Consider the following 25,445-nt stretch of genomic DNA (forward strand, 5'->3'; position numbering starts at 1 on the left):
TCGTACACATGACTGTCCCAGTGTAATGTTGGTCTCGCTTTCCACGGTTTGGCCACGGGTGGCATCGTCGCCCACAAACAGTGTTTAGTGGAACTTTTCATTCATTCCCGACACGTTGGATTCATCTCTGCCACGTGGAATTTTATCAACACGACAAATGATTTTCAGTCCCTTTTATTTTTCAGCATGACTTTGCACTCACGTTTGCGTCGTTTTATATCAATGCCGTGACAGAGTCGAAGAGGATCGAAAAGCAAGGAGGATACAAGTTTGAGACCGTCCTCGTTCCCGACACGTTCAACTTCGGAGGCTGGGTGCCTGGCTCCCGGTGAAGGCAGGAGGAAGGCCGCATTGGTTTATTTGGATTATAGTTTATGGGAAAATGTAATTGTTTAAAAAAAAAAGAAAAAAAAAGTGAATAAAATTTGGAACATGAGCGCAAATTTAAATCTTCTTTGAGCAAGTGGAAATGGTTTCCTTGTATTAAAATACCGGTTTTTGAAGCTCATTGTTAATCATATCGACAGTTTTTTTTTCCCACCGCAATGTTTTTGCTGCTGCTTACTCTCCTGTAGGCAGGAAATGAGAAAGAGAAAAAAGTCGATCGGGATAAAAAGAGGATAGACTTCGCTCCGACGAGGCAGGCTTGTGTGGGCAGCCCACGTACGCTTCAGCTTTCCTGTTCCACGGCACGGGATGTTATTTTGACGCTCAAGTGTTTCCACTCTAGCACGAATTGCCTTAGTACACAATTCCACCCTCTCAATTATCGGTCCATTTCATCGGGTTCTTGTACAGGAGGCTTCTTGGTTGAATGGTTTTGCCTTTGGCCAGTTTCACACATTTATTTGCACCTTAAAACCAAAAAATAAAAAACGACAACAACAAAAAAAAAAGATGGAAGGATTTGATTCCTAAGATGGAAACGCTTGGTGAGGTTTTTTAAAATTTCGCTCACAGATGAACTTACTTGAGCTGTCTTTTACCGCAAGGACTTCCGTGCGATCCTTTGTTAGAACACTATCGGGTGTGTGTGCGCGCGCGTGCGCACGTGGTTTGGAATTGATTGTGACACTTCGGATTGACACCTAGTATCGGCGAAGGGCTTTGACACAGATAAGTTATTCAAAAGGTTTTTTTTTATTTTAAATATTGTTTTCATGAAATGTTTTCTCTTATTGAGTACGGTGTAACAAACGCAGGTAACGTGCTGCGGGCTGTGGATCAAAATGTATTAAAACAGGAAACCTTGTAATTTTGGTATTATTTATACCCACGGCCATTGATGGAACCGGCAGTGTTAGGGGACCTGACTTGATTTTTTTTTTGTGGGGGGTACAGCATGGTGAGCATAGGAGAGGAAAAAAAAATAGTGAAACTTTCTACCGGGCCCTTAGAATGTGACTTGTGAAGCTGCGGTTGATTAATGAATTTTTCCTTTGTCGTTTTTTTTTTTTTTTCTTTTCTTTTCTTTCTTTTTTGGGCAAAATATGCACTTCATTGCTAAAATTTGAGTATTTAATTGACTGTACATAAATTTAGATGCATTTATAAACCGGCACATGCATTCGGTGCAAACGCAGTGTGTTTCGTAGTTTTCAACACTTGAATTCATTGAGGTTGGAATACAGGAACGAACCTACTTGTTTACAATAAGTTACTTGTACCTTTGATGCCGACTGTTCAGAGGCATGATTGTGTTCGGAGTTGCTGAAGGACCCTGCACAGGTCAATGTCTCCACCTGAGGCTCTGGCGTTTTCTTTTTCTTTTCTTTTTTTTTTAGATTAGTTTTCTTTTCTTCTTTTCATGTACCATTCTTTCATCATTGTGAATAAACTTACCACGAATTGCCCACTTATTTACTTTTCATTTATCATTAATTACCTCTACCACCAAAGGCGAATGGATTTTATGCTTTTACCCCTGTTTGATTATGAGCAGGAAAGTTTCAAAGAGTTATGGACGGATTTGGATGAAACTTGATGGACAGTTTGGATGTGACAAGGACTAATTGATTCGATTTTGGTGAAGATCTGTATCTGGATATGAGAATTTTTTTTTGAAATCTCACACTCACTATGTCTCTCCGAAGGGACCGTCTGCAAACCCCCCCCCCACCCCTACCCCATCTACTTTCTCAATTATCCTCTTGAAGAAGTCCTTTCATTAAAGCTTCTGAGTCTTACTATCTGCTAAGATCTTTCCTGTGAAAGTCACATTTCCAAGCTGGCCTCCAAAGCCAGTCGCCGACTGAGAATCCTCCGTCGTGCAAAGTCCTTCCTCGGCACACCTGAGTTCCTGGCCACCGACAAAGCTTTTGTCTGCAGCCTGATGGAGTACTGCTCCCCCCTCTGGGCTGGTGCTCCTGCCTCTCACCTTTCTCGGCTTCACGCTGTGGAAACCAAGGCATTTCGGATCATTGGCATCTCCTGCGATGAGGCTGAGTCTTTGGGTCTCTCACTTTTTCACTGCAGGCAGGTCGATGGTCTGTCTGTCTCTTCTACCGTCTCCTCTCTGGCCTCGCCTCCCCCCCACCCCTGCTCTCTCTGAGATATGATCCCCCCCCACATTTCCCCAGGGCGCTCAAGGTCCGCCAGCAACCCCCTTCTGGTAAAACTACCAAAATCAAGAATCACCGCTCACCTTCACTCTTTCATTCCTCTTTTTTCCCACCTTTGGAACAAACTCCCACACACTCTTCAATCCCATTGTTCCCTCCAGGTCTTCAAAACAGCTGTTCACCACCATCTCTTATCTTTCCCCATCCAAAACCATGATCTTTTCTACCCCTGTTAATCCACCCCAAACACACATCCTTCAAATTCCCTGCTTTCCTTCCTGAAAGTCCCTGTTGTGTAAGGACCTGAACGTCCCTGATGTGTCCATCTTGTTTTACTCTGTGTTCCCCACCCCATCCCTCTCCCTTCCACAGATCTCCTCATGTCTCTGTTCCATAGTTATTTTCCTTCCTTCTTCACCCCTCTTGTCTCCTGCAACCCTTGTTATCTGTTTTGTGTGTTTGCTCTCATATGAGCCTCGACATTGTGTACAATATATTTTTTTTTCGAGAGGTCATATTTTGACATTTTAGCCACACCCCTTTACGTGATGACATCGAATGCAAGTCGCACTCCACGCCCCTTTATGTGATGACGTCAGATGCAAGTCACTCCACGCCCCTTTATGTGATGACGTCAGATGCAAGTCACACCACGCCCCTTTATGTGATGACGTCAGATGCAAGTCACACTCCACGCCCCTTTATGTGATGACGTCAGATGCAAGTCACACTCCACGCCCCTTTATGTGATGACGTCAGATGCAAGTCACACTCCACGCCCCTTTATGTGATGACGTCAGATGCGTCACACTCCACGCCCCTTCAGCATCCGAAGGCCTCCAGTAGTCCAGTGAAGCTTCAAGACTTTATCTGAGTCACACACGGGACGGAAGCACGGTTTTATATCGCTTGGTCGTCATTTATATTAATTGTGGATTTTATTTTTCTTTCGTTATACTTGTTAACAAAATATAACTGTACAGTGCTATGTCATGCAACGGACGTAAATCGGACTTTCACAATGTGAAATGTGTAGCGTCGGATTAACGTGTAATTAATAATGCTTAAAGTCAAAGAAAATGAAGGTTTCGGAGGATTTAAAGGGAGCAATTGGGCGAAAATAATATTTGGGTTGTTTTTGGGGGGTGAGGGGGGGAGAGACGCTCCAGGTGAAGTCAATTCGGTCAACAAAGTGGCGCAAGAAGCCCAGGAGTAAGACCTGCGGAACTGGCAGCGGAACATCCAATCAGCGTCCCGTTTATCGGACCACGTGAGTTGTGGGCGGAAGATCTCCGTCAAGAACGAGATGGAGTGAGGAGGAGGAGGCGAAGAAGAAGAAGCGTAAAGTAGGAAACTGCGAGTCGCCGCGAGTGGTTGAGAGTGTCGAGGCGTCGTGGGGGTGGGACGAGAACTGGGCTCGTACGGACCGAGCCCAATGGAGGTGCGCGCTGAACTGCTCAAGTCCATTTGGCACGCGTTTACTGCGTTGGACCTTGAGAAAAGTGGGAAAGTGTCGAAATCGCAGCTCAAGGTGTGTTGGTCTGTTTCACCGTGACGTTCCCCAGGACGCTGTGCTGGTTACAGTACGAACCGTGCTCGTGTTTCTACCCATTTTGGGCGTCACGGATGTGCTTTCAATCGGTGAACTGGTGCGTTCGAACCTAAGGGAAGTTTGTGCGTTTCTCATTTGTTCATTCCACCATGAGGTGTTGACCAATGTGCATAGAGCAACCTTTAATACCTGGAGCGGCAACGCGTTTTGGACCCGATCCGGGAAGTGCGACCTCAAACCCCCCCCTCACCCGCAGCGCACCTCGACACCCCCCTCACCCGCAGCGCACCTCGACACCCCCCTCACCCGCAGCGCACCTCGACACCCCCCTCACCCGCAGCGCACCTCGACACCCCCTCACCCGCAGCGCACCTCGACACCCCCTCACCCGCAGCGCACCTCGACACCCCCTCACCCGCAGCGCACCTCGACACCCCCCTCACCCGCAGCGCACCTCGACATCCCCCTCACCCGCAGCGCACCTCGACACCCCCTCACCCGCAGCGCACCTCGACACCCCCTCACCCGCAGCGCACCTCGACACCCCCTCACCCGCAGCGCACCTCGACACCCCCCTCACCCGCAGCGCACCTCGACACCCCCTCACCCGCAGCGCACCTCGAACCCCCCTCACCCGCAGCGCACCTCGACACCCCCTCACCCACAGCACACCTCGACACCCCCTCACCCGCAGCGCACTTCGACACCCCCTCACCCGCAGCACACCCTCGACACCCCCTCACCCGCAGCGCACCTCGACACCCCCCTCACCCGCAGCGCACCTCGACACCCCCTCACCCGCAGCGCACCTCGACACCCCCTCACCCGCAGCGCACCTCGACACCCCCCCCTCACCCGCAGAGCACCTCGACACCCCCTCACCCGCGGCGCACCTCGACACCCCCCTCACCCGCGGCGCACCTCGACACCCCCTCACCCGCAGCGCACCTCGACACCCCCTCACCCGCGGCGCACCTCGACACCCCCCTCACCCGCGGCGCACCTCGACCCCACCCCCACCCACAGCGCACCTCGACCCCACCCCTCACCCGCAGCGCACCTCGACACCCCCCTCACCCGCAGCGCACCTCGACACCCCCCTCACCCGCGGCGCACCTCGACCCCACCCCCACCCACAGCGCACCTCGACCCCACCCCCACCCGCAGCGCACCTCGACACCCTCACCCGCAGCGCACCTCGACACCCCCTCACCCGCAGCGCACTTCGACACCCCCCTCACCCACAGCGCACCTCGACACCCCCCCTCACCCGCGGCGCACCTCGACACCCCCCTCACCCGCAGCGCACCTCGACACCCCCTCACCCGCAGCGCACCTCGACCCCACCCCCACCTACAGCGCACCTCGACCCCACCCCCACCCACAGCGCACCTCGACCCCACCCCCACCCGCAGCGCACCTCGACACCCTCACCCGCAGCGCACCTCGACACCCCCCTCACCCGCAGCGCACCCGACACCCCCTCACCCGCAGCACACCTCGACACCCCCTCACCCGCAGCGCACCTCGACACCCCCTCACCCGCAGCGCACCTCGACACCCCCTCACCCGCAGCGCACCTCGACACCCCCTCACCCGCAGCGCACCTCGACACCCCCTCACCCGCAGAGCACCTCGATACCCCCCCTCACCCGCAGCGCACCTCGACACCCCCCCCTCACCCGCGGCGCACCTCGACACCCCCTCACCCGCGGCGCACCTCGACACCCCCCTCACCCGCAGCGCACCTCGACACCCCCTCACCCGCGGCGCACCTCGACACCCCCACCTCACCCGCGGCGCACCTTGGCACCCCCCTTACCCCCGGCGCACCTCGAGGCCCAACCCCCTTACCCGCAGCGCAACTCGAGGCCCACCCCTCCTCACCTGCAGCATACCTTGACACCCCCCCCTCACCCACGGGGCACACCGACGACCCCTCCCACCCCTCACCCGCAGGGCACACTGCCGACTCCCCCACCCATCACCCATGTGGCGCACCGACAACCCCTATTCCTCACCGGCAGGGAGCACCGACTACCCCACCCCTCACCCGTGTGGCACACCGACCCCCCCCCCGCACCCGCGGGGCTCACCAACGACCCTTCCCCCACCCCTCACCCGCAGTTCACACTGCCGACCCCCCCCTCCACCCCTCACCCGGGTAGCACACCGACGACACTCCCCATTCCTCACCCGTGGGGAGCACCGACTAACCCCCACACCCCTCACCCGTGTGGCACACCGACGACCCCTCCCCCACCCCATACCCGTAGGGCGCACCACCAACCCCTTCCCCACCCCTCACCCATGGGGTGCACTGACGATCCCACCCCCTCACCGGTGTGGCCCTCCCATTCCTCACCCGTGGGGAGCACCAACTACCCCCCCACTCCTCACCCATGGGGAATACCGACGACCCCCCCCCCCACCCTCCCCCACAACGCATACGCATCCTTACCCCCACCTGTTACGTACTTCTCCCTTCGCTGTCTCTTCTACCAGCAGACAGCTCAATAAAGGTGTTTAATAATTCATGTTGATGGAGCTTTTTCAGATTTTCTAACCGTTGTCATGCAGGTTTGCTGTTCGAGACGAGCGTTCTGTGCACCTGTCAGTCCTCACTGTGATGGAATTCCGTGTCTACTTGTGGTGGTCGGGGGTGGAGAGGGCTGTTTTGGTTTAGAAAGGTTACTTTATCTTCATATTTGATCTTCGTGTTTCCTTGCATGGATTTGTTAACACCTGTACCCACTTTCACTCTTCGTTTCATTTTGATCTTTCGTTTGCTGGTCTCATGGCACCCATGATGATTGGGTTGCTTTTTGGTCCTTGTCATGTAAGTACAAGATGTCCCAAGTATGTGGTGATGCTTCATCTGGTAGGAAGGAAGCCACGGCCCTGAAATGTGTGCCATTAGGGTTGCGTTTGATTCCCCGAGATCATCCACTGTCAGCCTCAAATGCAGCTGTCTTGGCATGCAGAGTGCTCGAAACAACATGCTTCTGGCACAGTATGAAGTTGTCTTTTTCATTGTTCTCTGTGATTAAAGGAAAATGACCGAGTAGCAAGCTTGGATTTTTGAAAGCGGAACCAACTGTCCATCAATGGATTCCCCAGCTCAATGAAAAGCGAATTGTTATCCAATTGTGGTGAACATGTGAGCGGCTGGTTCCACAACTGGTTCGAAGATATTTCTCTTGAAGCTGACTTGGCATCTTGTATGATGGGGACAAGTAGTTGTGGCTTTATTTGTGCAATCGACTGAAGGACAAGCCTCACTGGTGGAGGGTTGCGTCGGTCTACGCCGGCGAACGGGTAGAAACAATCGGTGAAATCAACGGAACGTGATCAAGGACGTGGCGCTTCAGGCGCTGACCCTTCATCAGAGCAGGAAAACGAATGAATTAATAAAATAAAGCAAAAAGGGAAATGTCAGCTTCTCCTTGCTTCCCATGGCTGGTGGCATTCCATAATCGATGTCCTGTTGAATTCACCGCCTCATCGCAAAGGACACCATTTGATCTTTAACATCCACTCTTATGCCGGCAGACGGGACGTCCATCCAGTTTAACGTCCAGCTGAGGGACGGCGCACACATTGATGAATCGCCCTGCCTGCTAAACACCAGGATGATGGTTTATAGCTGGGTCGGGATTCAAACCCAGGCTAGGCAGCTAGCTCCGAGGCGAGTACACGTAAACTCCCCTATTTCTTCTTCTGGTGTTTAAAAGTATCGTAGCACACTATCCATCCAATGCAGTCCGTCAGGGTCTTTGCATGTTTCCGTCCCATTACGTCGCCCATCTCTACTTGTAATGTCTTCTTACTGAGCGTGGCAATCTGCACGTTCATTTATGTTGCTTGCATCCTCACTGGTGCTGCAAACCTTTCATCCTTTGTTATTTTATTCACTCTGCCAGCTTCGCCGTGTGTGTAAAAATAAATAAATGTTTAAGCTGAGCTGGTACACCATCAGGTCAGGTCAGGTATGGGAGAATGTGCCAGAGCAGCGCGTCGCTGCGTGCACCATGGTATTTGACAGTTCGTTGAAAGTAAGACCTGAGAAACGTTGATTTTTATTCCCTCCAAGCTTTGTCTTTACAAGTTTTCCTTCCATATTCTCGAGTCTATTTTAAAACTTCAGACTACGATTACTGCGATTACTTTTAAGGGACGCAATTACACCCACCTCCTGATGGGGTCGGCCAGGGAATGGTTTGACCAAAGTCTTTCACCTCTGACATTCTGCTGAACGTGTTTTGAGCAGGAATTTGTGATTTGTTCAGCGTTCTGGTGTTAAATTGCTCTCTTCAGTGAAGACATCATGTTATGTTTAACATCCACCAACTAATGCTTGGAGGTGGGACACCCGGCTTTACCTCCATCCCTCGGGACAAACTTTGTGATGCAACTCCCTGCCGGGAAAACGCCAATCTGATAGGTTGCCGTTGGGTCGGCAATCAAACCAAGATTAGACTGCTCAAAGGTAAGCACACCACCACCTGGACCCTCCTCCTGTTAAACGTTTTTAAAAACAAATTTTTCCCAATACATATTTTAATTTTTTTTATTATAGCCAACTCAGCCTGGTGGAGTTTATTTGGAATTCAGGCAGAGGCTTGTGCACCTGAACTCTTCTGGTTGTTTGTGGGTTCTGTTCTCTCCGTGCTTTGTTGCTTTGGCATGACTGATGTATCATTTCCCCTGATTTGTCGACGTTCTCACAGTTTGCTATCAGCAGTTTGCTGCTTTGGCTCACGTCGCCATATATATGTAGATATGTATATGTTGGAGCTCTTTGTCTTTGCAGCTTTTGATATTTTGAAGAGCTCCAAATTTGGGACTACACGATCGTTAATGTTGCAAGTATCGGCTCCAATGTTTTGAGTGCAATAATATCATCTGAGGAAGAGCTGCACATTTAAATAAGCAGCTGTTATTGCTTTTGAGCCGAATTGATGTCAGGTACGTCGAGAAGTTAGTTTGGAGGTAAGGTGGTATTGGATAGAAAGACTACAAGGTATTTTTGGAAAATGTGACATAAGTTTTGGTTGAGACTTGAAATGGAATCCAAGACTGACGGAGAGCTTATCGTGAGGCCATGTGGGAGTGTGACTAATTGTATCAGACACTGGAAACTGGTGTTACTCAATACTTGAGTCACGTTTGTAACGATGTGACCGACGTTGGAGACGTGCTTGCAGCATGTCCTTTCCTTTGTCTTGTTGTTTGTGGATGTGTTCAAACCAGTGTGACCACTTCCTCATTTTCATAAATGCCAAGGTGAGCCAATGAAAAAAGCCAAGAATTCACAAGGTTTCAGAAAAGCTATGATAATAGAAAACCAAGAAAACCTATAGAAAACGAATAGCCAAGATCTTTTGAAACAAACCAAGGAGTGGTCGGTCACACTGGCTCAAACCTGTGTCGAGTTGGTCCATTTCATGGAAATTGTGCTTTCTTGGACTGACTCACAGTTCAACAAACTTGGTGTTGATTGTGTTTTTATTTTTGAGGAAATCGAGTGCTTATATGTTTTGTCTACATTCAATTATTACCTTCACCACCGATGGTGGACAGAGTTTGTTTTCATCCCAGTTTGTTTGTTTGTTTTTGTCTGTTTGTGAGCAGGATCTACCTTGTATGAACAAGTTATTGACGGATTTGCCCAAAACTTGTTGGACAGGTTGGGTGTGTGACATGGACAAATTGGTTCGTTTTTGGTTCAGCGATCCAATCAGGATACAAGAATTAAAACTTTTTTTTTTTTTAAGTGACTTCACCTTTGAGAGATGGGGCCAAAAATGATAGAAAGTCTAGACCCCCTTTCAAAATTTTCACCTTTTGTTACCTCATAGCCTGGAATTAAATTGCATTAAATTAGACTATTTCCACCTTTATTTACACATCGTATGCCACAAATTTCAGAAACTTAATTAAAAATACAAAACTAGAATATCTTGGATGGATAAGTGTCCACCCCCCTGAGTTGAGACTTGGTGGAAGCATCTTTGACAGTAATTGCAGCTGTGAGTCTGTTGGGATAGGTCTCTACCAACTTTGCGCACCTTGGGCAATATTTTCCCATTCTTCTGTACAAAACTGTTCAAGTTCAGTCAAGTTGTATGGGGAGCGTTGATGGACAGCAATCTTCAAGTCGTGCCACAGATTTTCGATTGGATTTAGGTCAGGGCTCTGGGCCACTCAAGGATATTGATCTTTTTGTTCCTCAGCCACTCCAGTGGAGCTTAGGCTGTATGTTTCGGGCCATTGTCGTGCTGAGAGGTGAACTTCAGTCCCAATTTCAGCTTTCTTACAGAGGGCAGCAGGTTTTCCTCTTCAATTTTTCTGTATATTGCTCTTTTTTTGATTTCTCTTCTATCCTGACAAGTGCCTCAGTCTCTGCTGATGAGAAACATCCCCATAACATGATGCTTGCCACCACCATGCTTCACAGTTGGGATGGTGTTCTTTGAGTGATGTGCTGCATTGGGTTTGCACCAAAAGTAATGTTTTTAATTTAGACCAAAAATTTATTGGTTTCGTCGGACCACAAAACTTTTTGCCACATGACTTCTGAATCTCTGGAGTTTTTTTTTGTATCCCTAAAATGGGACTCAAGGTGGGTCTTTTTGGGTAATGGCTTCTTTCTTGCCATCCTTCCGTGCAGGCCAGACTTGTGGAGTGCTTGAGATATCGTTGTTACAAGCACACAGTGACCAGTCTTTGCCATAAAGGCATATAGCTCTTTCAAAGTTGCCATTGGCTTCTTGGTGGCTTCTCTGATTAGTCTCCTCCTTGCTTGGTCATCCAGGTTGGAGAGACGGCCTGATCTAGGAAAGGTCTTGGTGGTACCATACACCTTCCACTTCTTAATGATTGTCTTGACTGTGCTCCAAGGGATATTCAAGGCCTTTGAAACATTTTTATACCCATACTCTGATCTGTGTCTTTCCACAACTTTTTCCCGGAGGTCTTTTGAAAGCTCCTTGGTGCTCATGGTTGAGTCTTTGCTGTGAAATGTAGTAATCAGCAGAGGAAACATACAGGAACAGCTGATTTTACTCTGAAATAATTAGGTTCACTACCATTTGATACAGGTGGAGGCCAATTAACTTGGTGTGTGATTTTGAAGGTGATTGGTTGCACCTGAGCTCATTTATAATTGCTATTATAAGGGGGGTGGATATACTCGTTTTGTATTATCATTTAATTTACTGGAATTTGTTTTTCACGTGGAAGTTGTGGGTTATGATGTGGAAAAAGTCTGATTTGATTCCAGGGTAAAAGGTAATAAAAGGTGAAAAATTTGAAGGGGGGGTGTAGACTTTCTACAGGCAGTGTATCGTACGATACGACATCTTAAAACGTCGACAGATTATGACAAAACTACGTGGATGAGTTGGGTCGATGACAACAAGAAGCTGATTATATTTTGGTTTAAACGAGTCATTCCATGCATAAACTGCCAATTTTAAGGAACCTCCCCATCTGAGCGTATAAAAACTATTTTGGTTTTAATGTGTTACCGGGAAACTTTTGGAAACCCCAAAGGTTTGACACCAACTCATATTTTGGGAATTGTGGCTCCAGAGGGTGGGTGTGTGCGTGTGTCTGTGTGTGCACGCGCGTGCACCTCAGGGCCAATTTAAAGCTTCTTTGTGAGGCCTTTTGCAGCAGCTGCGGCGTCAAAACGATTTGAAAAAATATATTGATGCCCTTCTAAACATCGACTGTGACACATAAATGGGGAACTATAACCTCTCCACTCGAATCAGCATGTCCCCAATTTCATATCCACAAATACGTGTACTGTCTTACCACAGACAATTTGAAGATCAGGTCAGATATAGGAGCATGTGATCGAGCAGCACACCGCTGCATCCACTTTCTGCCAGAACTCCAGGCACCTCTGATTGGCCATCCCCCAGGCAGGTGCCTGGCCATCACCATCTCCTTGAGATGCCGATCAACCTGATGCAACCACGAGGCACGTGGTCGGCCCTTTGGGCTCCTCCACTCACGAGGCTCCCTCTCTGAGAGAATCCGGTGGGCACGATCAGCGGCAGGAAAACAAGCGAATGTCCGTACAGCCACAGGTGATGCTCACGAACGATACAGGAAACAAATCTCGTCTGATTCTCTCTCAGTGACTGCTCATTGGATGCACAGTCTCACCAGTGATAGCCAAGGACTCTCCAAAGAGAGCTGGTAGCGAAGGAGTTAAGTATCCATCTCAGATCCTTGGTCAGAGTCCATGTCTCACATCCATAGAACAAGATTGGAAGGAGGGCCAGCAATATGGATAGTGACACTCCTTACATCCAACTCAACAGCTGATGGGGTCAACCTGGTACAGCCGCTCAAAGTAACCGGCCCAGCGGGCCTTCCCTTCTGTCTCCTCTCTCTCAAGAGTCCATCACCTTCTGCTCTAACCACAGCAAACCAAGGGACTGGTTTGGAGCAATGCAATGCATGAATTCCCCTGTAAGCAGGACGAGAATCACTTGACCACATGTGATGCTCTCCCACTTCACAGATTCCTCGCACATTAGTCTCCTTGTCTGCTCTGGGTACACACAATTTTACGCCTCAACTCCCGAAACAGCTCATCTCTGCTATTAAGCCCAGCTCTAAGACTGGTCAATGGTATCCAGTGTCCCTTGGGAGACAAAGTTCTTCTTCGCCTGATTGGTTCCAAGACATCCACCAGCAACATCAAGGATTGTAGTCCTGAAGGCACTCCACAACTCTTCAGGATCCCCCAAAACACCCAACCCCCACAAATCCCCACTCGGCCTATTCGCAAACTCTTCAACTACCCTCTCATCCTTGAGCTTGCCAACATCCAGCCTCGGCGAGGATGGTACCATTCTCTCGGATTTAAGCTACAACAAGCCTGTGGGTGGTATTGAGGAACTGAGCACTCCCATAGACCCTGCAATTCTGAGTCATTCTCCTTTGCCACACCGCCAGCGTTGGAATACCAAGTCCAGCGATGCGACTGTGGGTGCCTTAACTATGAACCAACTACCCTAAGTCCATGACTTCTTGCAAAGTCAAGGATCTTCGTGCTATTCTGGTTCACAATTACAGACCCATGGGGACCAACGCACGTCTCATAACCATCCCTATCATTTCCAGTCGTTGCATTGGAATCTCCCAAGACTAGAAGAGTATCTCACCTGGGGCACCGATCAACCACAGACTTGAGCGTGGCATAGAATGCGTCCTTCACGGTGAGATCACTCGCCTCAATCGGAGTGTTTATAGAGACCAGGAAAATGACACCCAAGGAGTGACGAATCCTCAGTCTCATGATATGCTAGTTGACCGGTGTTACCTCAATTATCATGGGAGTCAGCTTATTGGACATACTACAGCACCCCCTTGGGTATAGTAACCATCAGAACAACCAGACCAGTAGTAGGTGTAACCACCCACCATGATCTCGCCACGATCTGGCCTCTGAATCTCAGTGTGCTGCAATACCGATGTTCAAACTCTGGAGCTCAAATGCAAATGCTGCCATCAACCTCTGAAAAACGTAACCAACTGCAGGAGGATGTCTCGGATGCGGTTGTGCACTCGATATGGATGGCTGTTGTCTCACAAAGAGCTCCTCCACCCTTCGACAGGTTTTATTTTTAATCCTACTGGATGTCCATATCTATGCACCCTCCTAACGAGGAAACCTGGTGGTGGAGACTAGTCACCGCCAACCTGACCATGAAACGGGTTAGTCCAAGTTTACCTATCGTAAGTCACAGATCTGATCTGATCTGGCCTGACCTGACCATAAATTTCAAGATGCTACTTGTAATATGCATAATTCACTTATATGTTACATATATATTTTGTTGTAGTAATAATAATATTGGGTTATTTTACATCACCCATGCGACTAAATGTGATCACGTGATAACACAATCTTGCGGCTCTTGATGAGATTTGCATTTCGGGTTTGTGACGGCAAACTATTATTAACGTCCTTTACTCCTGAAAACTTTATTCCCTGTCCGTGTTCCAGAAAAACAGTACGTTTCCTGGTTGGAAATATTTTCAATTTTGTTTGACTGCCACCCCTGGCAGTCGGACTTTGCGTATGCTCTCTGTGGACGAGATTCAGTGTATTGTACAATCGCCAAATTCAGAGCCCAAGTCCTGCTAAACTGCAGGTTCATGTTCCGATCCATGTTCTCGTGTTCAAGATATAAAATTCAATTGTAATCAAGTTGTCCTTCGACAATAGATTGACGTCAAGAAAGACAGAGATCGACAAAGTGAACCAATAGCTGACTTCACTTTTCGCTTCGCACGCATGGGATAATGACCGGTTTGTACGTTGCACAAAATGTACAGACAATGGGACACTGCGCTCATGCAGTTTTCAAGTCCATGTGAACGGTAGCATGCAGCCAGTTAACATATCTATGTGCTTTAGATGGACATTCTGAAATGTCTATAGTTCAGCCAAGGTACCACTTCTTGGTCATACGTGGCAGACAAATCTCTTGCGGACATGCGCATCTTTGTGCTTGAACATCCGCTGATCTTCTTGCAATGAATACTTCGTCCCATCTTGTGAAGTGAAGTGGATCTTGTGCTTGGTATTTTCTGTCCAGCTGAAGAAACGCACTGCTGCCTTGCCGCAGCCAGCTGTCACCTCCTCTCTTGATGTGAAGAATAACGTTATGCCTGGCACGCATTTCTCAGTGCAGTCAAGCATTTGGCGTGAACAGAGAAGATGTGTACCGTTGGCGCTTGCTCTCCCTCCGAGGCACTTGACAGTTCTACCAATCGCATCGCCTCGGCTTTTCACAAAGACTTGTGGCAAAATACTTGCATCCTAAATGAAGGCCAAAGTTGCGCTTATGGTGGTTCAAATTGTTGAGGTTCTTGCAATTACTGTCCTGACCGGCCACTCCTTCACGGAAATATTTGACGGTGGTGAAAGTGCTTTGAATTACGTCGCTGCTGCCTTTTAAAATCCCCACACTACGATGCCGTCGTGGTTGAGAATCGTTAATCGTCCACCTGCTGAGGCATTGCCACTGATCACCGCCCTAGCGGTACACGGTCAATGCTTGAAGTGTTGTCCCGCTGTTGTACCTGTGGTAACCCTGGGCAGAATCATTAACTCTGGATGAGTAGTTCTCAGCCAATGAAATTGTACAAGCACTGTAGGCCATTGTTCCTTGCACTCCTGGGTGACACTCAACTTGTGCACTTTAACTGTTGTACAAGTTGTAAACTTGAGTTTCCAGTTCATCCACAAACTTTCACCCTCCCTCCTTGAAACAAATCTCGTCTTCACCACCCATTTCTGATCTGAGCTGTTGTACCATACCCTGTTACAGAGCGTCGTTGCTGCCGAAGCAGTTTCGTGGTAAGTGTGATCTTGGGTGGTTTGCCATTGCCTTCCCAGTCGTAGCTTGAGTAGGAATTTGGAATTTGGCCACGGTGCTGGTAATTGCTCGCCTTCTGTTTTTCGAAGGATACCATTGGGTCTTTAATGTCCCCCAACTAATGGCAGCAGATGTGACGCTCGTTTAACGTCCATCCAAGGGGCGGCAAACACATTGATGAATCGCCCTGCCTGTGAAACATCAGGATGACAGTTTATCGCTGTATCGGGATTAAAACCCTGGCGAGACAGCTTTGAGGCATGTGAGTGTCCCTCTGGGCCATTGTGACAGCCGACCATCCATTTGTTTTTGACAAACATGACCTGTTATGTTGGTGTTCATCTCTGGCTTCCTTTCCCAAACATTTGCCTCACCTGTAGATCATGCAGTCTGATCGTCGTATCCAATGACCTTCATCACATCTTTCTGGTTTGCTTTTGTGTGAAGAGAAACTGCCAAGGGAGGTTGTTTTTTTTTTTTTTTTTTGTGGTCCCTCCTGTTCCCTTTCTGGATTTTAAAGGGTTAATCTCTTTTAATAGCGGAGCTACCATTCAAATCTTCCTTCATTTTTTTTCCTTTTCAAGGTTGTTAAATCTTCATACATGTCATACCGTTGTTTCGAAAATAAATAAATAAATAAATATTAGTTTGCCTAGTCTCTGTCTCGGACGGCGACACCATTTTCAATGCACATCCGCAGCGATGTCCATAAAATCCGGAGGTTTACAAGCACTTGCCAAACAGCACACCACCAACTGTTTCAAAAAAAAAGAGAAAAGAGAAATGAAAATACATTTATTTATTTCTTTTGTTTGGAATTTTTTTTGGTTGTTGTAAAACTATGTCCATTTTTCTTGAAGAAAATGTTTTTAATCTCCATTCCTTACATTTCCTGCAAACTGTCAAACCAATCATTGGAGCCCCGTCAGCTTAAAAAACATGGATTTCCCATTTTACTGTTGATATGGCTGAAGAACAACTTGGTTTTGTGTCGTCTTGTTTTCCCCACACTTTTTGGGAAATAAAATTAAAAAAAACTCGGGATACTGTAGTCTGTCTCTGTCTGTCTGTCTGTCTGTCTGTCCGTCATGCTATGTCCTAAACGGTTCGGCAGAAATTCACCGAACTTGCTAGTTATGATCACCACGTGGCACAAATTTGCGAGAGCAGTATCATTTTTGGCCCCGACCCCTCGAGCAGGGTCAAAAGGTTAAGTCCCAAAAAATTCAATTCCCAGCACATTTTAAAACCTTTTTTTTAAAAATGAAACTTTGTGTGTGCAATGACCTTCGGGGACACGTGAATTATGTCACGATATTGATTTATTTGTTTGTTTTATTGGATTTGACCCCCGGTTCTTGTCCCAGTGGTGCGGGAACTTTGGGTCACATGGAGTGAAAACAAATTTATTTAACTCAAAATGTGATATCAGGTCATTCCTGCTGGAACGTTTTGCCATCTTTCAAACTTGCTTCACGTGGTAAGCATGGGGATTGTGATGGCGCGTCATCAACTTCGCCACTCTTGTTATCTCTGCAAAAGTCCCCCCCCCCCCACTTACGTTTATTTTATTTTCTTGAACCTTTTGCAGGTGTTGTCCCATAATCTCTGCACTGTGCTGAATGTACCTCAAGATCCTGTGGCCTTGGAAGAACACTTTAAAGATGACGACACTGGACCCGTGTCGAGCCATGGATACATGCCATACCTCAACCAGTACATCCTCGATAAGGTAAAACCCTCTCTTCATCAACTGAATCTTCTTGACTGCTGTGCTGAAAATATAGACCATGTTGTGTCTCCCTCTATAATCTATATAAAGTCAATGTTAAAAACTGTGCTTCAGTGAAACCAAGTAAAACATGTTTTGATTTGAAAAATAACAAATGTACATATTTCTGAACCTTTGGAGAGCTGCTTGTTCTGTCTGGTCTTGCCGTCCCCTAATGCTCGGCCTATAGATTTTGTCTCAAATCCAGTGTTGTGCTTCTCACTCTTGTATCCTTGAGGAGAAGGCAAGAAGCTTGCATTAGTGGTCCAACCCCCCCCCCCCCCCCCCGGTATCACCTCCTTTAAGTTGTTAATTTTTTATTATTATGAAACTTATTGAAATGTATCATCATGTAAAAGGATTATTATATCGGTGGTGCATTTGTAATTTGATTTATTATGGGTTTGGGTGGAACTTTTTGCCCCATTTGACGTTTTTCAATAAAACTTTACCAACTCGGGTTGGATGAATAGGAAATCTTCCATTTCTTTTCTGCCTTTTATTTTCTGCTTCTCTTCATCGCCTTTTTGGTTTGGCTCCCTTTATTTCTATCCATGATGGTACGCTTTCAGAATGGGCTTCTCTCATCGCATCAGCAAATGTGGTCAATGGCTTCCTTATTTCCTTCACTGAAACATCACTCGGCAGGAATACTGAGCAATCTGGTATTCACACTTTCAGGATATTGCTTGGTATTCCTGGAGTGTGGGTCTTCCCATAGAGGTGACGAACCGGTTTGGATGCAACTTGGAATTAAATTGGCCGAATGTTGCAGTCGGAGTAAAAAGCCGACACTCGTGCGCCATGCGAATGAGCAGAAGTGAATTTTGCTAGCTAGGTGCGTGTATGATGTGCATCCCGACGTGTGCGTGTGTGCGCGCTGCATGACCAGTTACACCTTCATTGCCACCCCCTTGCCCCTCTAATGTTTGTTTTCTCACCAAACTTAGCCTTTAACTTGGTTTTCGTCCCTCTCGATTCATAACGACACAAATTTAATTGGGAATGTTTCGAACAACGAGCATAACACCTCGTTTTAATGCTTTGTGCTAAACAAGGGGCTCAACGTACAGTATCATTGTATATCTGCGTCTGCCATGGGGATTATTCACTGCATGGTTGAGGAATGGTGTTTCCAAACGTCCTGTATTACTCCCTACAACTCGGCCAGGTTGCTTGGTTTGTGTTAAATCTTCTTGTTTTCCACAATTAGCCAATGCAACCTCAACGTCTAAATCGATCTGGACTTTGTGTCGACCAAGCCATCGCTGTTTGTTTCTTTAAGCCATTTAACTTTGAAAAGACTTTTTTGATTTTTTTTTTTAATGTAATTGTTTTACTGTTTTTTTTTTTTGGGGGCGGGGGGGGGGGGTTTCTCCTGCAATGTTTACCGCTGATGGTGGAGCTTGTACATGTCCTCAGTTGGGCAAGGATGTTGTGTCATTGTTGTACTTTTTAATTAATGAAAAATGAAACACAGAAATATCTAATTTATGTAAGTATTCAGCCCCCTGAGTCAATACTTTGTCAGAGCACCTTTGGCTGCAATTACAGCTTCAAGTCTTCTTGGGTATGTCTGTATCAGCTTTGTACATCTGGATTTGGGGATTTCCCCCACCCCCATTCTTCCTTGCAGATTTGCTCAAGTTCTGTCAAGTTGGATGTGGAGTGTCGGTGAAAAGCAATCTTTAAGTCTTTCCACAGATTCTCAATGGCATTCAAGTCTTGGCTTTGGCTGGGCCACTCAAGGACTTTCACGTTCTTGATCTGAAGCCGTTCCAGTGTTGCTTTGGCTGTGTGTTTGAGGTCATTGTCCTGTTGGAACGTATATATTCGCCGCAGTTTAAGGTCGTTTGCACTCTGAAGCAGGTTGTCCTCAAGGATGTTCCTGTATTTGGCTCAATTCATTGTTCCGCCGCTCCTTACAAGTCTCCCAGTCCCTGTCACTGAAAAGCATCCCCATAGTATGATGCTTCCACCACCATGCTTCACGGTAAGGATGGTGTTAGATGGGTGATGAGCGATGCTCGGTTTCCGCCAGACGTAGCACTTTGCATTCAGGCCAAATAGTTCAATTTTCGTCTCGTCAGACCACAGAATCTTTTCCATCATGCTCGCAAAGTCTTTCACGCGTCTTTCACGCGTCTTTTTGCAAACTCCTGGCGTGCTGTCACGTGTCTTTTTCTCAGGAGTGGCTCTCTTCTGGCCACTCTCCCATAAAGCCTGGATTTGTGAAGTGCTGCAGAGATTGTTTTCCTTGCGGCAGGTTCTCCCATTTCAGCCAAGGAACTCTGTTGTTCCGTCAGATTGATCATTGGGTTATTGGTCACTTCCCTGACCAAGGGGCTTCTTTCCCAGTTGCTCAGTTTGGTGAAATGTCCAGCTCAAGGAAGAGTCTGGGTCCTTCCATATTCTTTCCATTTCCTAATGATGGAGCTCACTGTTCTGTTGGGGGGCTTTCAACACCAGAAATTGTTTTATACCATTCTCCAGATGTATGCCTCTTCACAATTCTTTCTTGGAGTTCTACGGACAGTTCCTTGGACTTCATGGCAGAGTTTCTCTTCTCCAATGCACTGTCAACTGTGGGTGTGTTTGGTGTGTTTGTGTATAAAGGTGTGTTTCTTTCTAAATCGTGTCCAATCGATTGAATTAATTGGCCACAGGTGGACTCCAATCAAGTTGTCGAGACATCTCAAGGATGATCAAAAGAAATTGGATGCACCTGAACTCACTTTGGAGTGTTATGTCGTACCAGAGGGGTTGAATACTTATTGAATTAAGACATTTCAGCTTTTCATTTTCATTTAATTTGTAAAAGTTTCGAAAACATGTTTTCACTTTGTCATTAATGGGGTATTTTGTGTAGATTGGTGACAAATTTTTTTTCATGTAATCTCTTTTAAATTTGGGCTGAAACACAACAAAATGTGAAAATGTCGAGGCGTGTGAATACTTTCTGAAGGCGATGATGTAACACCATCTCTCAAATAGTTTGGACAGATTTGGAGAAATTTGGTGGATGAGTTGAGTAGGTGACGGGAACAAGCCGATTTAATTTTGGTTAAGGTCCGGATGCAGATACGGTCTATCAGTGGCATACAAAGCGTAAACTGTTCAGCCTACCTGTGTCAGGTGGGAAGTGTGGGGAGATGTGTGCTAATGCTATTCTAGTCACTTCTGTGTTTCCAGCAAAGTCTAGTGGTGAGAGTGCAGTGGTGGTCGAGTGGTGAGTGGACTGCCATCCTACAGGTTGTGGCAGATCAAATTCAGCGGAAGGCAGCAGTGTTAAGAATTTGAATTCTTTATTCTGGGAGTTGAGCTAATCTCAAGATAATTACCTCATCACAACCGGATTGAAAGCAATCCAGCTGCCATCAATGGTTCTCGTAGAGGAAGTAGTTTCCCTCATCTCGTGTACACGCAACCCTTCACGCTTTTGTCCGGCGTCTTTACCTCCCACCGATGCTCACTCTTGACTATCAACAATCGTGACCTGCTATTCTCTAGGTTGGAATGTAATTGAATACATTTAAGTTATTTTCAAGATCTGTACTCGTACTTTATCTGATCTATTTAGAAAAATAGCGCACCCTGAAAATGTGACCTAAAGACTTCCTTATTGTTGCACAAAGCTGTTCGTACAGTTCACTTTTCATAATTCTCTTGCAGTCGTTTCTGGGTCACATGTTTGTGAAATGCTACAGAACGCTGAACCTTAGCACACTATCATCACAGTTCTGTATTCTAGGTCCGGATTTGTAACTGAAATTTTGTTCGTTTGCATGAATGTTGCACCAGGAATTGATGATGAGATTGACCCTCAAATGTGCACCGTCATATTCTAAGGGCTGTGGTAAGGCAGCTGATGCCGTGATCCCTCGAACTAACTTTGTTCAGGGTACCGGCGATACTTGCTGAACTCTTTATCTATGTTTTATATTTGGCGTCCACCAGATAATCGTGGCAGACGGCACACATAGCTTAACGTCCGTCCTAAGGACGTCACACTTGGATGTGAAACACCGATCCGACAAATCACCAATGTATGGCCATGCAGAGGATCAAAACCAAGCCAGACGGTTCGATGGCAACTGTGCGAGCCTCGCACCTTCGAGCTGGCCATAACTTGCTCGGTATGCACGAACGCTTTGAATACTTTTACTCGTTACCAGATTGGTCCGCTTTCACCACCATCTCACTACTCCAGTGTCTAACGCAGGATGGCCTGGAGAGCAGCCGGTATGTGATTTGTTAGCAAGTGGGCACAAAGTAGTTAACGTGTGACGCAAAAGAAGTACGAGTGTCGTGCATCAAATTAAACCCCTTCTGACACACGATAGTGATGCTTTCTCTTAAGACTCCTTTGCTACATCTTATGACGAGTCACATCGTCCAGAAAATGAGGAATGAAAAACTTTTTGAGTGTTTCCTCTTCCATTCGACGTTTTTGGTTGTCAGTCAAAGGCAGGTAAGGCTTGACCCTTCATTACACAAGGAAAGAGATATTGTTCCCATCTTACTTAATCGCTTTCATGGTGATGGGGTTTAAAAGACATCGGTTGGGAACTTCCATTGTGAAGTGGAACGCATGTGATGATTATCTTTGTTGGCAAAGTGTGTTTAATGCCTGTGCTGCAGAGTGCGTGGTCGATTGCGATTTCTGCTCGAAAGATGAGCGTGAGAAACGTTTTGTATGGGGAAGTATGCACAGGTTGGAAGGGGTCGTTGTTCTGTCTCTGTAGCACATGCATTTTTTTTTTTATTTCATGATACATACTTTAACCGTCGATGCTCGAGATGTGAGGGTAGTTCAAAGCTGACGTGGAATTTTAATTCCAGATAAACAAAGTGTGAGGTTATTGAAACTTCCAAGTATTGCTCAAGGTGCAGTTGTTCATGTTCTCCAAGGTGGCCTGAAAGTTGCTTTACACCTCCACAGGAAAGCATTCGTTTTTGAACTTAAATACCTCTCGATACACAGGTCGTATTGGGCAGCACTTAAAATAATTAATCGGTCATTTTATCTGGATGAGCTCCATCATTCTGTCCGCACCTGAGCAATTGATCGGCCTGTGTGTGCGCCCTCTCATGCATCCAAACACAAGCAACCGACTGCTCTTCGACACTGCACCAACTGGTGTCCGCCATGCCGTCTGAGTTCCTTCTGACTCCCACATCAGTGAGTCAGTGTTGCCCCACACCACGGTGGGGGAAGGTAGGATGGGGAGGAAAGAAAGAAGGAAGGAAGTGAGGGAGGTGCAATAAATTTAGCAGGAGTAAAACGACTTTCAGGCCAGCCTGGTACAAAACCCGATATTGGTGGATAGCTGCCTTTTCAAAACATGTAAACAACGTACCAACCTTTATTTTTATTATTTATTTATTTATTTATTTCCCATTGCATTTTCCTCACCCGGAACCAACAGTGATGTGGTCAGTTTAACGTGGACAAATAATTTGGGGCCTTTTGTTTCCGCTGAAGTGGACGATGTCCCTGCTGAGGTTGGCTGTATTATGCAGTACTTCTGAACATCAATTTTTGCGCTCTCCTTGAAAAAAAAACAAAAAAAAGTGCGTGTGCGTGTGTTTTGGTAATCGTCGTCGCCATAGATAAATGAAAAATGATTATCCTCGGGTTATAATGTGTGGAAGTACATAAGAAGCTTTGCTGACCTCAAGTACGTGGAAAAAGAACTGTACGGATGGATATTTGAATAACTTTACCAATCACACACATACCTCGAAGGTAGTTATTGAGGCTCAAAGTTGAATTGTGCCCTCGGTTGCAAAGAAGCTTTGAAAAGCCGAAAAACTTTGTCCTTTTCTTTGACATATCAAACCACTTGTTGTTATATTAAGGAATACAATGAAAGCTTTGGGGAAATAAATTATCTTCGTGGTGATGTTTTGCTTGAGAGACGGCAGTTGCATTGGGAGCATGTAACTCGATCGATCTCTCACCAGTTCAGGTCCATTTTTTTTTTAAACTATCTGCACACCATTTGCCTGCAACTGCATGGACGACGTGCAGATCACTAAGTTGTGTGCAGTCTCCTGTGAATTTAATCTGGTATAATATATCCTCTTTCACCAGAAACCTGACGATACACCTCTGTTGCACAGCAGACGTGACCATATTGGTTTTACCTGGACTTCTTTGCCCAGCATTGACATCACCACATATAAGTTGTTCAGAGTAAGCTATAGGCTATACATCATGTCACAAAGTTTCAGCATCGAATGAGAACGGGTACTCAATAGAGTGCATACCCCCGCCAGGCTGAACAGTTTATGTTTTGTATCCCACTGATCGGCCAAATGTAATTAGCTCGTTCTTGTCACGTACCTGACTCATCCACCAAGTTTTATCCGAATCCATCCACAACTTTTTTGATACCCTGTTCACACAAATGGAGACACAGGGTTGAAAACACACCCTCCATCCACCTTTGTTTTCTGGAAGTAACTATGTATTATTTTTGCTCATTCTACAATAAAAGATCCAGTCAACCTTTAACCGCCCTCCTTGTGTGTGAACAAATCCAGTTCCCTCATCTTGTTTTACAACCCCAGTTAAATACATAGTGGGGCGGCTTTGCCCAAATATTCAAAAGGATTGTGCATTTTGTGATACAAGCACCAAATTTGGCACAATGTACATTAATATGTTGCGAACATTTTCAGATATTGGGCCACTTGAAATTCTCTCTTTATGTCCGCCATATTGGATTTCAAAATGGCCGCCACTTGAAATCTACACTTGCTATTATCTCTGAACGTAATAGAGCTATTGACTTGATTCTGGTATCTAAATGTATATTTTTGGGGGCAAGGAATCCAATGGTACCATTTTCAACTTGATATTATCTATCACAGTCTGTTATATAATTTTATTTGGAAATTATCGAGGCAAATATTGGATTCAACACAATACTTTGAAAAGAATGTCTTCGTTCTGTAAATTTAAATAATAAAAAAACTATACTAAATCACTAGTAACAACTCAGACAAACTCGTATATACTGGCGGTCTAAAATATAAATTCACATCAAGTGACTGCAGCAGCACTGTACATCCTGCAACACCATGCCTACAACCACTACTGTCTGGGAGAAACCAGGGATGTGGAGGACCTTCCGGAGTTTGAAGACTGGTGTTGCCAGAGAGGAGAAGACATCCCCCAGTTTCGCTACTGGCTAACCGTGCTGGAACTAGAACTGTTGGTTTTAGTGTATGTGCGTTCTCTCAGGCAGGGATCGTTAATGATGTACCTCGATGCTCTGACAGAGCTGGTCCCCTGGTTCCATGCACTGAATCACACCCACTATGCTAGGTGGATACCAGTGCACCTGAAGGACATGGCCGAACTCACCTTCAAACACCCAGATGTAGCCAGGAAATTCAGGGAAAGCCACTTCACCGTTCAGAAAACACAGAGGGTGTTCTCTTCAATCCCGATTGACCAGGCACATGAGCAGAATAATGCCTGCATCAAAGGAGACGGTGAAGCAGTTGGGCTCACTGACAATCCAAGTGCCCTACGTCGCTGGATGGTTGCAGGACCAGAAGTTGCCAGGGTGATCGAATAATTCCAGGATGGGAGCCAACACTGGAGACGGCAAACAGCAGACACACGTCATCATGATCAGACGCCAAGTGTACAGGCCTCATTTGTGAAAGATGTTCGCTCTCTCGTCAGTGTCATAGAGGAGATGGGCAACCCATTCGAGGAGGAGAGTCAGGATGTAGTCAAACTGGACACAAAGGAGATCGCAGATTCTGCTGCTGTGGAGACCATGATGAATGCCAAGAGGATTGGCCAAGAGCAGTTCGAGGCTTTCACCAGAGAGTGTCTGTTGGACAGAACAAAGGCAGTGGACGCACCCATTCCTCGTAACAAGCTGAAGGTGTTCAGCACTTCCACTCCAAGAAGCCAGAGCATAGGTCAGCAACAGCTCGCCTCCATCAAAAATGACCGTGAACTCTTCGCACGCCTGTACATTGGCTGCCAGACGAGGGATGGAAACCTTGAGGAGTTCTTTTGTCACGAGAATCAGGCATGTCCTCCTGCATTGTCTGATGGTGGAAGCCTCTGCACTGGTACCAAGAGTGATCTCCTCACTTGCTTGGAAGAAGTCTCCGATGCA

General features: G+C 46.7%; 2 protein-coding genes across 4 annotated transcripts in view; both read left to right on the forward strand.

Annotated features, from left to right (window-relative positions):
* LOC147025843 (importin-7-like) overlaps window positions 1-1,859 on the forward strand; it is a 183,479-nt gene extending 181,620 nt beyond the window's left edge. For all 3 annotated transcript variants that reach the window (XM_085880721.1, XM_085880720.1, XM_085880719.1), the window contains one exon: window positions 235-1,859. In XM_085880721.1, coding sequence (XP_085736847.1) covers window positions 235-332 — 98 coding nt within the window. In that variant the 3' untranslated portion in view covers window positions 333-1,859. The remainder of the gene's footprint in view (window positions 1-234) is intronic.
* Window positions 1,860-3,829: 1,970 nt separating this feature from the next.
* The window catches only part of LOC147025846 (switch-associated protein 70-like), a 91,975-nt gene continuing 70,359 nt past the window's right edge, over window positions 3,830-25,445 (forward strand). Inside the window, exons 1-2 of the mRNA XM_085880722.1 lie at window positions 3,830-4,092; window positions 17,116-17,256. Coding sequence (XP_085736848.1) covers window positions 3,997-4,092; window positions 17,116-17,256 — 237 coding nt within the window. The 5' untranslated portion in view covers window positions 3,830-3,996. The remainder of the gene's footprint in view (window positions 4,093-17,115; window positions 17,257-25,445) is intronic.

The sequence above is a fragment of the Eptatretus burgeri genome, chromosome 5 (assembly GCF_056783735.1).
Source record: "Eptatretus burgeri isolate ZD-2024b chromosome 5, Ebu_testis_v1, whole genome shotgun sequence".
Classification (NCBI taxonomy): domain Eukaryota; kingdom Metazoa; phylum Chordata; class Myxini; order Myxiniformes; family Myxinidae; genus Eptatretus; species Eptatretus burgeri.